The following is a 15,102-nucleotide window of genomic DNA, read 5'->3' on the forward strand; positions in this document are numbered from 1 at the left end:
CCAGAGAATACGGGGACTCTGCCATCACCTGGTGGCAGCATATCTGATTGCAGTATTGTAGCCACAGGGGAGAAGTCCTCTTTTCACCCCTTTTCTGCTCTTGCTGACGTGCTCACTGAAGGCCTGACAAGCACCAGCAGAAGGGGTGGGCTAGCACACAGCCTCTGGGGGAGCAGCCCAGCGGGATGCATAGGCACAACCCTCCTTTTGACTTTCAGATCCGTCTGCGGTGCCAGAAGGGCATCCCTCCTTCTTTGCGGGGCCGTGCTTGGCAATACCTGTCAGGAGGCAAGGTGAAGCTGCAGCAGAACCCTGGAAAGTTTGACGTGAGTTGCCCTTCCTTCACCCTGTCCTCCCTTCCTCGTCTCTTGACTTTCTTTGCGTGGCAGTGATCCTCTGTGTGCTCACCTGGACCTCAGCAGTATGAGTGATTGATGACATCACTTGTCAAGAGCCTGACTGCCAGGCCTGGTCAGTCTGTGACTCCTGGGGGCTCTGCTCATCTGAGGCTCCAGCCCTGAGAAGGCCTCAGTGGGATGGACAGATTTGAAACCCCCCAATTCCAGCTCTTCCTCTTGACAACCGCCCAGGTTTGCTCTCTTGGACTCAGTGGGCCACCTCCCAGACTGCCTTGGGCCCTGTGCTCTGGGCCTTTGGGGGCCTGCCCAGCAGGGCCACAGAACCCTGACACCTCTTGGCCTCCCATCCTCTACTCTTTCTCCTGCCTTGTCCAAGCCAGCTAGACATGGTTCACCTGTGTTGCTTATGGGCTTGTCTGCACTAGGGATGGCAGAGCCAAACCAGTATCCTTAGAGTTTAGAAGCTAGTCAGGGTCAGAGAGGTTACCCTCTGCAGCCATGCCTTCCCCTCCTGCTGCCCCCTGGCTCCATGATTGCCAGGGTGAAGAACACCCCCTCCATCCATGGGGCTTCTTGGGGCCCACCTGGGCTGGGCAGCTCCGCTAGCCTGCTCCTCTAGGGAACTAGGGGAGTCAGTTGGCTTCCCCGGGGTTGCCCCGGCTCACCTGCCAGACTTGGCCCCAGGCATCAGGGTATCTCCCAGGCTCTTGGAGCTGGTGACAGGCAATGAGACAGAGCTGCCGGCCACCAGCTCTTTGTTGACATGCTTCATGCTTCAGTGAACACTCCTGTGCCGCCAAACCTGTTCCTTGAGAAGAGTAGGCAGGGCAGCCTAGAGTTTCTGCCATTGACCTGGAGGAGGTGAGAGCTGTTTGCTGGCAGCACTTGGCCCCGGGGGATCGGGGGTTGGTGGAGTGTCTGGCTGGGGTCAGACCTGAATCAGGGCGATTGGACTGTCCCACAGAGCACCAACATTGTGCCCCCCACTCAGGCGGCCTCTGGACTCCAGAGTCTTCCATCTCTTCCATTTCAGGGGGCTGTATCCTGGGCAGAGTGGGAGGTTCAGGGGTGGGAGTCTCACCCCAAGCCCATAGCTTACCTTTGGCTGCCAGAGTGCAAGCATGAGAGCCAAGACTTGGGTGGCCCAGTCAGCCTCCTGGTTCCACAGTTAGCAGACGTGAGCGCATCCTGTGTGAGCAGCGGAGCACGGAGTTCTGTGTGCTTTACATGTCTGGGGAGTGGTACGTCCAGAGAGGAATTGACCACCTCTGTGGGGTCTTGAAGGTTGCTTGTGGGAGGAAGTAGATTTGCCAAGAAAGGCCTTCAAGATGCTCTGAAGCTGAGTGGTGGGTCCCCAAAGCAGTCCTGGGGGCCAGAACAGTGGTTTGTGAACACACCGGAAGGACTTTGCCTGCGGGTGAGATAGAGGAAGTGGACAGGGATGAGAAGCTCCCTCTGGCTGCTGTGGGCACAAGAGCCCAGAGGCAAGGGTGCAGTGATGGGGCTGGTGGTGGCAGCATATCCTGCTCCTGTGCTCCCCTGCAGACCCAGGCGGCTGACCCCAACCTCAGCTGTCAGGGCAGGTTCCTCAGCCCCTGGTGGCTCCTTCTTCTCAGCACTTGCTACTTCTTCCTCCTTCCTTAGGCAGGGCAGGACCTTCCAGCCTTTTTCTTACTTGGTTTTCTTCTCTGGCTTCACTTCATGATGGCGCCAGTGCCTGCAGGCTCTCTGGGGGCTGCGGTAGCTGTATCATCCCCAGCGGCCCACACCTGCCTTTGATTCCCAGTACCCTTTCTCCCTGCAGGCCCTTCAGCTACACCTTTTCCTTTCTCACCCACCCCTGTGTGGCCGAGTGCCTTGGGCTGCTGAGGTCGCCGGCGAGCATATCCTAGCAACTGACTTTTTGGGTTCCCAGGTCCCCACCTCACTAGAACCTTCAGGAGAACTTGTGGGACCCTCCTCTCCCTCCGACAAAAGCAAACCTGCATCATACTCGGACAGTATCCAGCCCTGGGCCTGACCTGCAGGGTGCATAGGACACACACAGTCCCCCATCTTGAGGGTGTGCGGGGCCCTACAGGTTGCACGTCCACCTCTTCAGCCATGTGCCTGCTCCAGGGCCCTCCTTGGAAGCGCCTGGCCCCTCCCTCCACCCTCCAGCCTCCAGCACTGCGTCAGCTTTTTCTCTCAGTACTTCTTCTCTCATGTCAAGTTACCTGGCACCCGAGGGCCCATATTTCAATGCTGGGACACCCCCACTGAGGGGGCACAAAAGGCAAAAGGGACTTATACGAAGTCACCTGCTGGGCAGGGACCTGGGTCTACACCCATCCATGTGTTTGCTGAGGGCCCAGCCTTCCTCCTGGGGGCCTCTCCTGACACTGCCCAGCATGGAAGGCTATGAGTACTTGGTCTGCTTCCCTGCTCAGCCCTCTAGGTTTCCTTCCCATTGATTTTTTTCTTTCTTTGGTTAAAGTTGAGGTATGAATTTATGTAAAGTAAAATGCACAGATCTTGACCATGCAGTTCAGAGTTTGGACAAATAATAAATACCAACAAGCAAGTCAAGATATAGAACATTTCAAATGACCAAGTAATGATTGTTTTGTGTGTAGTAGCTTTGTTTTTATAAATGGAACTCATGCTAAAATGCTCATGGAAGTTCAAAGAAAAGAGTAAAAGTTTGTTGAAACCCCAGCACCCAGAGATGGCTCCAAGGCTAATGGTTTGACAGGTGTCATTACAGTGCTCAGTGCAGCAGGGCACACACACACACCCCTTCCTGAATATGTGGCACCACTTGTACAGGGAGATGGGCAGCAGAGGAGTTGGGATTGACAGCTCTGAGTCAACCTGGCTTCCAGGCCCAGCAACACCGTTTTTCTAACCACGAGGCATTGGGCAAGTAGCTTTTCTTTGATCCTCAGTTTCCTCATCTGTGAACAGTGTAATGATAGGACCTGTCTTTTGGGGGTTGAGGAGGACAGTCAGTGAGGCCCACCGGTGCCGTCTTGAACGGTGCTCAGAGTGGTGCTTCCAGGTGGTGGCCATTGCTTTGATAGTCGCCTTCCATCTTAAGGGTGTAACATAAGGTGTCTGAGTCCTGAATGAAGTGCCTAGAGGTTATTTCAAGCCACAGCTATGATGGACACTCTTGCCCACACTGGTCTTCCTGGAGCCTGGATCACCCGTCAGGGTTTCCAGGACTCTGCTCCGCTTGTCTCTGCCCCTGCCCAAGCTTTCTGACCTGTCCTCGGGAAGGCCCAGTCTCTGATGGGATCGGGTGGACATTTTCCCTGGTGGTGGGTGCTCCTCCAAAACCTGGGACAGTTGTATCCTCCTAGCCATCCCTAACTCCTAAGAGATGCTCTTGACCTTGCTTCCAGGAGCTGGACATGTCCCCCGGGGACCCCAAGTGGCTGGATGTGATTGAGCGTGACCTGCACCGGCAGTTCCCTTTCCACGAGATGTTTGTGTCCCGGGGGGGCCACGGGTGAGCAGGCTGGGCCTTGTGGGCTGGAGGTGGCTCTTCACCCTTTCCCTCAGAGGGAGAGAAGAGGTAAAATGAGTTTGAGGGTATCTTGGGGTCCCAGGAGTTGGGGGCCCCAAACTACACTGTTAGTTTCCCCTCTTTGGTTTGAGTCTGATGGGTCCTCTTAGTTTCTCCTCTTACGTCTGGGGCAACTTCATCATTTACTCCCCAGAGTGCTAGGGCTTGCCTGGCCTGGCCTTCTTCTGGAAACAGGTTTTGGTGGGGAGAAAGAAGGATAGAGAGAGTTGGGTGGGCAGAGGGTATGTAGGAGAGGAGAGATATGGCAGGCCAGGCCCTGGGACCAAGACAGACACCTGGAACAAAGCTGGCCTGGCTAAGAGGCCACAGCTGCTGAGTGAGGGGCCCACACTTCCAACCCGGACACATCCTTACCCTGTATCTGGCATCTTGCCCTGGCCCTGACCCCTGCTTTCTTTTTGAGCCGCTGCCCTCACCTGTCAAATGGGGGAGGTGAGAGTCGATGTGCTACAGTGGGAGACTGACCCCTTGGTGACCACAATCAGGTCACATCCCTCTCCAGGGAAGTGCAATTCTGAGACAGGTCCGATCTGGTGGGGCACAGGTGAGGGTAGTGGGTGGCAGAGTCACACCTGTCATTCCTGCCCCGCTTGGCCTCTCCACAGCCAGCAGGACCTATTCCGTGTGCTGAAGGCCTACACACTGTACCGACCTGAGGAGGGCTACTGCCAGGCCCAGGCGCCCATCGCCGCCGTCCTGCTCATGCACATGCCTGCTGAGGTACCACCAGGCTTCGGGCGGGCGAGCGGTGGGCGGGCAGGGAACAGCCAGCAGCAAGGCCTCACGTCTCTTTTGCCCACAGCAAGCCTTCTGGTGCCTGGTGCAGATCTGTGAGAAGTACCTGCCCGGCTACTACAGTGAGAAACTGGTGAGTACTTGCTGGGCCTGGGCCCTGGCCTCAGACCCACCCCAGCCTGGACGCCCTTTGTCTAGGCCTTAACTCTTTAAGCCATTCCTGTCCCCGCTTAAGTCCTTCCCAGCCTTCTGTTGCTTTCAGGCTGAAGTCCCAAGGCCTGCCAGGGTCAGGGCTCCCAGGCTCCAGCCTCATCAGTCCCACACTCCCTCCGTCGCTGCCTCCAGCCGCAAGGCTGTTGGGCAGGATCGCTGCTCCTCCAGTGCACCGAGTTCCTCCCTGCCTTGGCCTTGTCATAGGCTTAAACCTCTGCCCCTTTCCTTCCACTTCTAACTCTACTTTTCCCTCAGCTTTCAGCCCTCCGGAGCTGTCCTTGACTCTGACAGGTGGCACCTCTGGCACACGCTCCCCCAGTGTTCCTGTTCCTGCCATGTTCTGGTCACTTAGCCCCCTCCCTCTCCCCTCCCTCTGGTCTCATTGCTTCTGTAATTCATGTCTGTCTGGCCCTCTGCACGACATGCCCCATGAGGGGGACTTAGATGTGTCCGGTTTGCTCACTGTTGTAACCCAGCACCCAGCATGAGCTTGACACCCTCCAACAATAGCCGCCTGAGGAACGAATGGATGCCTGCCTGGAGCTGGGGCCGGGCGTAGTTCCCGCCCTGGCTGCTGTGGGCCCATGGTCATGGCCCTGTGGCTTCACTGTCCCCCCAGGAGGCCATCCAGCTGGATGGGGAGATCCTCTTCTCGCTGCTACAGAAGGTGTCTCCCGTGGCCCACAAGCACCTCAGCCAGCAGAAGATCGACCCGCTGCTCTACATGACAGAGTGGTTCATGTGTGCCTTCTCGCGCACCTTGCCCTGGAGCTCCGTGCTGCGTGTCTGGGACATGTTTTTCTGCGAAGGTACCAGGCTGGGCTCGGGGGAGCACCCTTGCCCCCAGCCCAGCCCACAGGAGGCCTCTATTTCCAGAGAAACTCTCTAAAGGCCCCCTTGCACTCACTGCCCGCTTCCCCCATGCAGGAGTCAAGATCATCTTCCGGGTGGGGTTGGTGTTGCTGAAGCACGCACTGGGCTCCCCCGAGAAGCTCAAAGCCTGCCAAGGCCAGTACGAGACCATCGAGCGGTTGCGGAGCCTCAGCCCCAAGGTCATGCAGGAGGCCTTCCTGGTCCAGGAGGTACAGCCCAGCCCACACCTTCCCCTCACCACCGGGAGGGAGGGGGAGACTTGAGGGCCCTTTGGCAGGGGGCCTGGTAGCCCTCTACCCCTGAGGCCTTGTGCTCAGCAGCCCAGAACAGTGTGGACAGACCTCATCCTTCTGTCTGAACAAGAAGAGGGGGAACAGAGAGGCCTAGGTTTGAGGGAATGGAAGTAGGTGCAACCCACCACCCTCCTCCTCCCTGGCCCTACAACCACGGCCTTGGCTTTCTTTTCTTTTTTTTGTGGACCATTTTTAAAGTCTTTATTGAATTTGTTACAATATTGCTTCTGTTTTATGTTTTGGTTTTTTGGCCCTGAGGCATGTGGGATCTAGCTTCCCAACCAGGGATCGAGCCCTCACCCCCTGCACTGGAAGACAAAGTCTTAACCACTGACCACCACCGAAGTCCCAGCCTTTTTTTCTTTCCTTTGTGGATTTTTGTCTCTCTGGGGCTGTAATGAGGTGACACATATTTAGGCAAGTGGACTCATGAGCTTTCTCCTCTGAGGCAGTGGGTCTCAAGTGCCTGGCTCACCTGGCACTCACTTCTGGGACTTGTGACCATCACAGGGTCCAGACCCCCCACCCTTCCTGTGGTCAGCCTTTAGTGACCAGGGCTGGGGGAGCTGAGGGAGAGAAGGGGCCCAGGCTGGGAGGCAGAAAGGGAAGGTTCTTCATGGTGCCCACCCACCTGTCACTGCCCCCACAGGTGGTAGAGTTGCCAGTGACAGAGCATCAGATAGAGCGTGAGCACCTCATCCAGCTGCGGCGCTGGCAGGAGACCCGGGGTGAGCTGCAGTGCCACTCTCCACCCAGGCTGCACGGTGCCAAGGCCATCCTGGAGGCAGAGCCAGGCCCGTGGCCCACCCTGCAACCTTCACCGTCCATCCGCCTGCCCCCAGATGCCCCCCTCCCTGGTTCCAAAGGCAAGTACAAGCCGCCCAAGCAGGTTCAGAAGGAGCAACGGAAGCAGGCAAAGGCGAGTGGGCAGCGGGACAAGCCCCCAACCCCAAGTCAAGCCAAGGTGGCAGCTGCTGCAGGAGATACATGTCCCCCACAGGATGTGCCCCCAAAGGACCTGGTCTACCAGGACCCCCAAGACTCAGCTCCCCAGGACTCAGCCTACCACTGCTCCCAGGAGAGCCTGACGTCCCAGGAGAGTGAGGACACCTACTTGTAACCCTGGCAGCTCAGGCCCCTGGGCTGGGGTCTCCACACACCTACACGGTTCACGGACTGACACTCCAGGGCCTGGCCTGGCTGCCTGGCCCCTGGGCGGCAGAGAGTCTAGCTGGCCCAGCACAGATTCTGCCTGAGCCTCCTTATTTATTTTCTCCAGAGTGGAGCTCTGGCCGGCCCAGCTGGGGCAGGCAGAAGTGAGGGCTGATGGGTGGGACCTCACTCAGCCCCCTCCTCCTGGGGGGATGCTCCCCAGGGCTAGGGCACTGACGTGAGGGGAAAGGGAGGGGAAAAGGGTGGGGTGCTCTTTGTGTAAAATAGAAACATGGTTTTGTACAGAAATAAACACGCTTGTATAGAGAGCTGCTGTGCAGCTAGGGACTGGGAAGGGGGTGCCAACCCTGGTGCTCAGCATCTCTTCTGCACACCCTCCAGAGCCCCCCATCCTGGTCACAGCCCAGCACTAGAACCTCTCTGAGAAGTACCTTTGCCAGAGGAGATGCCAGGTCTAGGGCCAGCCCCTGTTCCTGGCCCCTGTATCCCCTTACTCCATCCCCTCTGCCCCATGGCCACCATCTGCCATGGATGAGGGTCACCAGTGCTGGGGCAAAGCAGGGCCTGTTCCCAGGCTTTGATGCCTACCCATCACAGAAGGGGAGGGGCTCCTTAAGGAGCCTTCCTCCTTTCAGGGTCTTCCTCCTCCAAGGGCTGGCCTGGATGCCACTTTGGACCCCAATAAGGTACTGAGTGCTCATTCTGGGTCAGGTGCTGGTGCCAAGGGTGGGTGATCATGAATGCCCTCACATGCTCAGCCCAGGCCTCCATCAAAGTTAGAGGGGTGTGGGGCGAAATCTGGATCTGTGATAAAAGGTCGCCTGCCATTTACTGAGCACTTAGCATATGCCTGGCTGCACTGGTTGTGTCACGTGTTTGATCAGGTAGGCTTTATTATTATCCCCATTTTACAGATGAGGAAACAGAGGAGCTGAGTGGGAAAGATGAAGCTGATCCAGATTTGTACCCAGAGCCCCTCAATACCTCTCCTGACAAGGGTGATCGGACTCTGCCATCGAGGACCCATGCAGGCACTATGGTCACAACTGATGACCAGCAAGGGCGAGGACAGGGTGCCCCTGGGAGAGGCCCCCCTTCTGCTGAGGAAGCAGCTTTTCCAGTCAAACAATAGTGGCTGTTCCTGGCAGGCCACCAAGCTGGGCCAGGCCATGGGGGAGGGGGGAGAGAGAGGAGTAGAGCCTCCCTGGGAGCTTTTAGGCATTGCAGGGCCTGGGCCTGGAACATCTTGTTCTGGTACAGCTGGGGATACTGAGGCCTGAGGAGGTCAAGGGTCGCATGAACCTGTCATGGCAAGCCATCCACTTCCTACGTCCTACCCCTCACCCCTGTGGCTCCCTACCCCATCTGCACGTGCCATCAACGAGATGAGGGGCTCAGCCTTAGAGGACACTCCCCTCCCCCTGGCCCTCCAGGGGACTGGCCAGGATGTGGTGGCTTCAGTGTTCCACTGGGATCCACCATGCCGGAGAGTCCAGCGGGAAAGGTGCTGCCCCACTTCCATCCGCCTACAGTAGAGGCCCCCGAGCAGGCAGGAGGCCTGCTCAGGCCTGCTGGGTCCCAGTCAGACCTGAGGCTGCTTTAACCTGTTTGGTTCAAAGCCTTGCGTCTGAGGCCTGTGGATGCTCGGGCCAGACAAGGGCCCCTGGAGCGTGTTCCGTCCTGCTAGGAGCCAGCCTAGGTGTGCTGATGCCTGCTCAGCACTGGGGTCTTCGTAGACCTGAGGAGGCCTGAGCAGAGCCCAGCCCTAATGTTGAAATGAGCCCAAGTTGGCACTAACAAGCCTCAGATCTGGGGTGTCTGCCAGTGCTGGGGGGGCCTGCTTGGGCATGAAGCAAGTTTATATGTGCTCAGGCCACGTAAGTTCTGCTAATGACTGCAGGCTTAAGTCTCTGCTGAGAGCTGAGTACCCAGTGAGCCCCAGATGCATGGCCCTGTTCCCCCAAAGTTTGAGTTTTGGGCAAGTGTTTGGCCTGGCCACCTAACTTTTTCTGAAAGTTGGGTGAGAGGAACAGATGTGGGGGACACCAAGTCCAGGTTAGGTTTCACCTTGTCAGTCCACTGACAGGGCTCACAAAGCAGGGAGGGGTACGTATCAACACCAGTCCTGGACAGCGCTTGCTGGGGGACTTTTGTCTCCGCCACCCCCGCCAGCTCTGGTGGCCCTGCACCATGCTGAGCCATGAGAGGAAGGAGGGGGAAAGACACCAGGACACTCTTGGCTGAGAACCACAGGGTCGCCTGGGCTGCACAGTTGACCCCACCCCTCCGTGTTCCACGGATTTGGGGGCAGCGTTCTGTCCCAGCCCAGCCCCGGTTCGTCTTGTGGCCCTCCAAGGATCAGTGAAATTAATCATAAGGCCCATATGCCGGCCCAAGGACAGAAATGACCCCAAGCATCCGCTGGCTCCGGACCCCAGCGCAGCAGGCGTCCAACGGAAAGGGCGGAGCCCGAAGAGGGGGCGAGGCACGGGCCGGGCCTAGAGGACTCGACGGGGGTGGGGTCAGAGGGTGATTCCCGAGCCACTGACGAGGGGGAGGAGGCAGCAGGGGCGGAGTTCGGCGGGCTGGGAGGAGAGGAGTGTGGCTCCGGCGTTAGAAGGAGGCGTGGCCACTCTGGATTGGCCGCCCGTCCCGCACGGCGTGGCCGTCAGGGAGTTGGCGTAGCTGGCGGCGTGGACTCGGCCGCCCACCGGCTCCTTTAAGCCCCCCGGCACCGCCCCCACTGACCCGCCCCCAGCACGGCCTGGGCCAGGTTGGCTGCGGGGTCGGCTTCGCGCGGGCCGCGATGGAGCTGCACATCCTAGAGCACCGGGTGCGGGTGCTGAGCCTCGCCCGCCCCGGTCTCTGGCTCTACACCCACCCGCTCATCAAGCTGCTCTTCCTGCCCCGCCGAAGCCGGTGCGCGCCCGGGTTCGGGGCACATATGGGGGTGGGCTCCACTGTCGCTTTGGGACGGGGTCGGGAGATTAGGACCGCCGCGGGGCCAGCGGCAGCAGGCGGGGAGAGCCCTCTCTGCCACCCTCCCTCCCCCCGCCCCCGGCCGCCATCCGGCCTGGGCCTACCCTCCCTGGGACCGCCGCCTATCCGGCCCCGTGAGGCCCCCTCCCAGGGCCGGTTAAGGCGCAAACAGCCTGGGATGGTCAATGCTTAACTCCTAGTGGTGTCAGGTGGGGGCATTCCTTCCTGGCGACTGCGGGGAGCTTTTTCCAGATGCCTCCCATCGGGTCAGAGGGGCTGGTCTTGGGGGCCCAAGGTCCGACGCCCCCGGGACTGTCGCTGCGGGTGAGCCTCTCCTCCCTCCCGGAACGGAGGGGCAGGGGGCTCCTGCGGAGGTCGGGGAGGCGGAAAGGAGTCCGCAATTCCGGAGATGGGGCACACACCCCACTGTCCTGGGGAGAAAACTGAGGCTTGAGGGGGCAGGGAGGCGCCCGGCGGGGGTCTACACCCCCTCCGCCCCACCCAGGCTGAAGATGCCCCCACCCCCCCAACCAGGTGCAAGTTCTTCAGCCTGACGGAGACCCCCGAGGATTACACGCTCATGGTGGACGAGGAGGGCTTCAAAGGTGGGGGCTGGGCTGGGGAGGGGGAGTAGGGGAAGGAGACTGCGCTTTTTGCGAGATTCTCACCGAATGCTAGGATCCAAGGTCGCAAGAGCTGGGGCCTTGAAGGAGGATGGATCTGGGTTCGAATCCATTTCCACTATTCACTGGCTGTGTGCCCTTGAGCAAGTCACTTCCCCTCTCTGAGCTGTTTGTTTCCTCTTATGTAAAGTGGGTATAGTTATGGTTCTGATCTTATAGGGTCCCACGAGGGCTTTATAATGGGGCTGTGTGTGGAGGACACTTAGCGGCCGCAGGCCAGCGGCAGGGCCTCAGTTACAGTTCTGGGGCAAGAATCGGGTTCCTGTGGCTGTTTCACCACCACCCCCCTCTGCCTTTGGACTATTTCTCCTTGGACTTCTCTCCCTGGTGTGGGTCACCCCCTCCCGGACTGGTCTGGCGACTCCAGGAGTCTGAGGGTTGGGGAAGGAATGCAGGCAGTCAGCCCAGGGCAGGGTCCTGGCCGGCCTCCGAGCTGTGCTTGGGCAATTAGCAGCCCGCCTGGTTGTGGCCCCTTCTCTGGACTGGACGCCAGCCTGGTCCCTCCCTGTTCCCTGGAGCTGACATCTGCCTTCTACTCCTGCCAGCTTGACCCATCCTGGAGCCTCAGGCCAGCCAACTGGGGCTTGGTCCATCCCGCATAGCGCCACTTCAGGCCTTAGTTTCCCTATTTGTGCAGCAGAAAAGTCTGGGTCTGCTCAGAGGGAAGGGCATCCCCCAGCCAACGTGGTCTGCTGGCTCCCCCTGATGGTGCCATGTGGTATAAGGTATCTGTGAACCCACAGAGTACTGTCATCTCATTCTACAGAGGAGGAAACTAAGGCTCAGAGAAGTTAAATCTTTTGCCCCAGGTCAGCAAAAAGTAAATGGGGAGGCTGGGATTGGAAACCAGCTCTGTCTGGATTTGGAGCTCCGATCTTAACTGGGAAGTTTCAATCCCTGACAGGCCAACACCTGAAGCACCTCTCAGTCCTTGCAGACATGCAGGTCTCAGGAGCAGAACTTGGGGGAGGAAGACAGCTCCAGTCTCCAGACCTGACCTGACCTTGGTAGAGCCCTCCAAGGCTCAGACAGGGAAACTGAGGGCAGGGTCCAGCCCTGTAGGCCCTGACTGGGCATGTGCCCCCTGCCCCACAGAGCTGCCCCCATCTGAGTTCCTGCAAGTGGCCGAGGCCACGTGGCTGGTGCTGAATGTGTCATCCCACAGTGGCGCAGCAGTGCAGGCTGCTGGGGTCACCAAGATCGCCCGCTCAGTAATTGCACCGCTGGCCGAGCACCACGTTTCGGTGCTGATGCTGTCCACCTACCAGACAGACTTTATCCTGGTGAGTTTCCTGCAGGTGCTGGTGCAGGGCAGGGTGGGCATGGGTGCCTGGGGACCCATGTTTTGTGCCATCTCCTGTGGCCCAGGTGCGGGAGCAGGACCTGTCCGTGGTGATCCACACGCTGGCCCAGGAGTTCGACATTTATCGAGAGGTGGGCGGGGAGCCTGTGCCCGTTGCCAGGGATGATTCCAGCAACGGCTTTCCCCGTGCCCAGCATGGTGAGGGCCGCCCTCTGACACCCAGGCCGCCCAGGGGCTCCTCTTCCCACTGGGGCCCTTCCCTTGTGCAGGTGGGTCTGTGGGCTTAGGGACACCAGCTGACACTGACCCCCTCATAAGATAGGCAGATGGGGCCAGGAAAACTCAGGCAGGTTCCTGCATGTAGACCGTGACCCGGCACCCAGCCCAGGCCTCCTCTCTGGCTGGCCACCAGGGGGCGCCGCAGCCCACAGTCGCCCTTTCACCCGCCAACACCTTGTCCCTCCTGAGCAGGGCCCAGCCCCACGGTGCATCCCATCCAGAGCCCAGAGAACCGTTTCTGTGTCCTCACGCTGGACCCTGAGACGCTGCCAGCCATCGCCACCACCCTCATTGATGTCCTCTTCTATTCGCACAGGTGGGCCTTGTTTGCGTTTGTCTCTTTGTCCTCATACCTTGTTCCCCGTGCTCTTTCCCACCACCTTCTGCCCATCCCTTGGTTCTGCGGGTTCTGTGCCCTGTTCTGTGTCTGGGGTTCCTGGCAGCCTGCGATGCACACGTGTCCTGCACTGAGGTTCAGGCAAGGTCCTGATGCCGCAGCTGGAGCCCTCCCCTCTGGTGTGGGCAGAGCCACCCCTGAGCTGTGCCCTGGCAGGCCCTCCGGCCCTGGGGTCTGTGTCTTTGGCACAAGCAGGGTTCGTCATCTTCCCCCATCCCCACCTACACCAGCTGGAGGTCAGGGCGCTTGGAAGGGGATAAAGTGGCCCAGGGACAGGAGGGTCTGCCCAGGGCCAGCTGTGCCAGTTCCTTCCCAGGTGTGGAGGCCGACGGGGAGGTGGAGTGGGCAGAGCACCTGAGCCTGTTCTCCTTCCCCAGTCCCCCTAAGGAGGCAGCCTCCGGTGGTCCTGGATCCAGCTCCATCACCTTCTTTGCTTTCTCCCTCATTGAGGGCTACATCTCCATTGTCATGGATGCTGAAACGCAGAAAAAGTATGTGACCCCTGACCCTAGGTGGGCCACAGGCCCTAAGTCAGCCCCAGGGAGGGAGGGAGGAGGTAGAGCATCAGACTCCGAGGTCACCAGGCTGACCTGCCCAGGGAGCTCATGGTGGGGCAAGGAGGGGACAGGGGTGCCCTGCCCACTGCCCACCTGCCTCCCCAGGTTCCCCAGTGACCTGCTGCTGACCAGCTCCTCAGGGGAGCTGTGGAGGATGGTGCGCATCGGCGGACAGCCCCTGGGCTTCGGTGAGGGCTGCACCTCGTGTGTCGGGGGCTTGGGAAGGGCCGGGGGTGGGGGTCGGGGTGGGGATCAGGGTGATCCACATGGACCTCTCCTCAACCCTCAGATGAGTGTGGGATTGTGGCCCAGATCGCAGGTCCCCTGGCTGCGGCCGACATCTCCGCCTACTACATCAGTACCTTCAACTTCGACCATGCCCTGGTGAGCGCTGCTGGCTGGGGCCAGGGCCCCTGGAGGGACGCTGAGGGGGTGGGGTGGCAGGAGGTGGTCCCAGCTGGGCCAGGAAGTTGGGCAGCCCTGACCCCTCCCTCTGTCCACCTGCCCGCAGGTGCCTGAGGATGGCATCGGCAGTGTCATCAAGGTCCTCCAGCATCGGCAGGAGGGTCTGGGCTCCTGAGGCCCCGAGGGGAACAGCAGCCTCCAGGCTCTCCCCTTGTCCTCAAGCTTCCAGAGACTTCTCAAAGCTATTTCCTCAAGCTCTGGGATGTTCCTGTCGGGGGACTCCTCCTTCCGCTCTGTGTATGTAAGCTGCGTGCAGACACTGGCTCTCATGTGGACACGTGTGTCTGCCCAACGCAGGGGAACACGGTGCTCAGGGCTTCCTCCAGGAAGCCCTCAACCCATCACTCCCTGCGGGGCCTCGGCATTTGCACATTCCCTGCCTGAGGCCCGAGCCTTCCCCCTCTCAGCGCCCTGGGTGGGCTGGCTGCTCCCCAGAAGGCCTGATCTCCCTTCTGCCTCTGGCTCTGTTGCCTTCCCTGGCCACGTGAGTTCTGACAGTGCCTTCCCTTCCTGGGGCCTCCAAAAAATGTATTTTTACATCTCTCTATCTCTCTTCTTTTTTAATCAACTTGTTAATAAAGAGCTTGTAGTGAGCGGGCCGGGCTGTGGTCCTTGGGGTTGTCCGAGCCTTGGCCATGCCTGCCCCGCAGCTCCTCAGGGCCCCTCTGCCTGAGGTCCTGGACTCTCCCCGCGCAGCTGGCTCTGGGCCGGGCTCGCCTCACCTCCCTCAGTTCTCACCTCAAGAGCGCAGATGAGCTATCGTTCTCCGGACAAAGGACCTATGCGCTGGGAGGTGGAGTGACTTAGCCAGGGTCACGTGATTCCTGCCCAGGGCTGCCTGGCTCTGAGGTCCGGGCTTTCTCGTCATTCCTTGCTGCTTCTGAACAGCCCAGAAGGTTCAGAACAGGGAAGAGACTCCCAGACCCTCCTGCCTGGGGGTCCCCCAGCCTCCCTGCCACCTTAGGTGTGGCTGGCCTGTTGCAGAACCCCCTCAAGGAGGGGAGCCCTAAAGCACCTCTCCTTCAGGCTGCTGCCTGCTTTCTTTTGGACCACGCCTGAGTTCTGGCTGTCCCTCACGGGAGCAGTCAGTTCTTGCAACCAGGGCTCTCCTGGAACAGTGGTGGGAGGGGGCCAGGCAGAGTGTGCACCTGGGAGTCTGCACACTGGGCTTCCCCTGGCTGGGGGGACAGGACAGGGGCCTGGAGGCCACCTGGAGCCCCCT

General features: G+C 59.7%; 2 protein-coding genes across 3 annotated transcripts in view; both read left to right on the forward strand.

Annotated features, from left to right (window-relative positions):
- Nucleotides 1-7,651, forward strand: part of TBC1D10A (TBC1 domain family member 10A) — a 30,264-nt gene extending 22,613 nt beyond the window's left edge. The window contains exons 3-9 of the mRNA XM_068563367.1: nt 219-326; nt 3,746-3,852; nt 4,536-4,650; nt 4,733-4,798; nt 5,498-5,687; nt 5,806-5,960; nt 6,694-7,651. Of these exons, the coding sequence (XP_068419468.1) occupies nt 219-326; nt 3,746-3,852; nt 4,536-4,650; nt 4,733-4,798; nt 5,498-5,687; nt 5,806-5,960; nt 6,694-7,164 (1,212 nt within the window). The 3' untranslated portion in view covers nt 7,165-7,651. The remainder of the gene's footprint in view (nt 1-218; nt 327-3,745; nt 3,853-4,535; nt 4,651-4,732; nt 4,799-5,497; nt 5,688-5,805; nt 5,961-6,693) is intronic.
- Nucleotides 7,652-9,868: 2,217 nt separating this feature from the next.
- On the forward strand, nt 9,869-14,474 carry CASTOR1 (cytosolic arginine sensor for mTORC1 subunit 1). 2 transcript variants are annotated; one of them, XM_068562733.1, is made up of 9 exons: nt 9,870-10,136; nt 10,731-10,801; nt 11,975-12,162; nt 12,248-12,380; nt 12,654-12,777; nt 13,236-13,349; nt 13,521-13,603; nt 13,705-13,799; nt 13,927-14,474. In XM_068562733.1, the coding sequence occupies exons 1-9, from the start codon at nt 10,024-10,026 to the stop codon at nt 13,993-13,995; spliced, it is 990 nt and encodes a 329-aa protein (XP_068418834.1). In that variant the 5' UTR covers nt 9,870-10,023; the 3' UTR covers nt 13,996-14,474. The 2 variants fall into 2 exon arrangements, with proteins under 2 accessions (XP_068418833.1, XP_068418834.1); XM_068562732.1 differs by lacking the exon at nt 10,731-10,801 and having other exon boundaries at nt 9,869-10,136; nt 11,784-12,162.
- Nucleotides 14,475-15,102: the final 628 nt, after the last annotated feature.

Source organism: Eschrichtius robustus, chromosome 14 (assembly GCF_028021215.1).
Source record: "Eschrichtius robustus isolate mEscRob2 chromosome 14, mEscRob2.pri, whole genome shotgun sequence".
In the NCBI taxonomy this organism is placed as follows: domain Eukaryota; kingdom Metazoa; phylum Chordata; class Mammalia; order Artiodactyla; family Eschrichtiidae; genus Eschrichtius; species Eschrichtius robustus.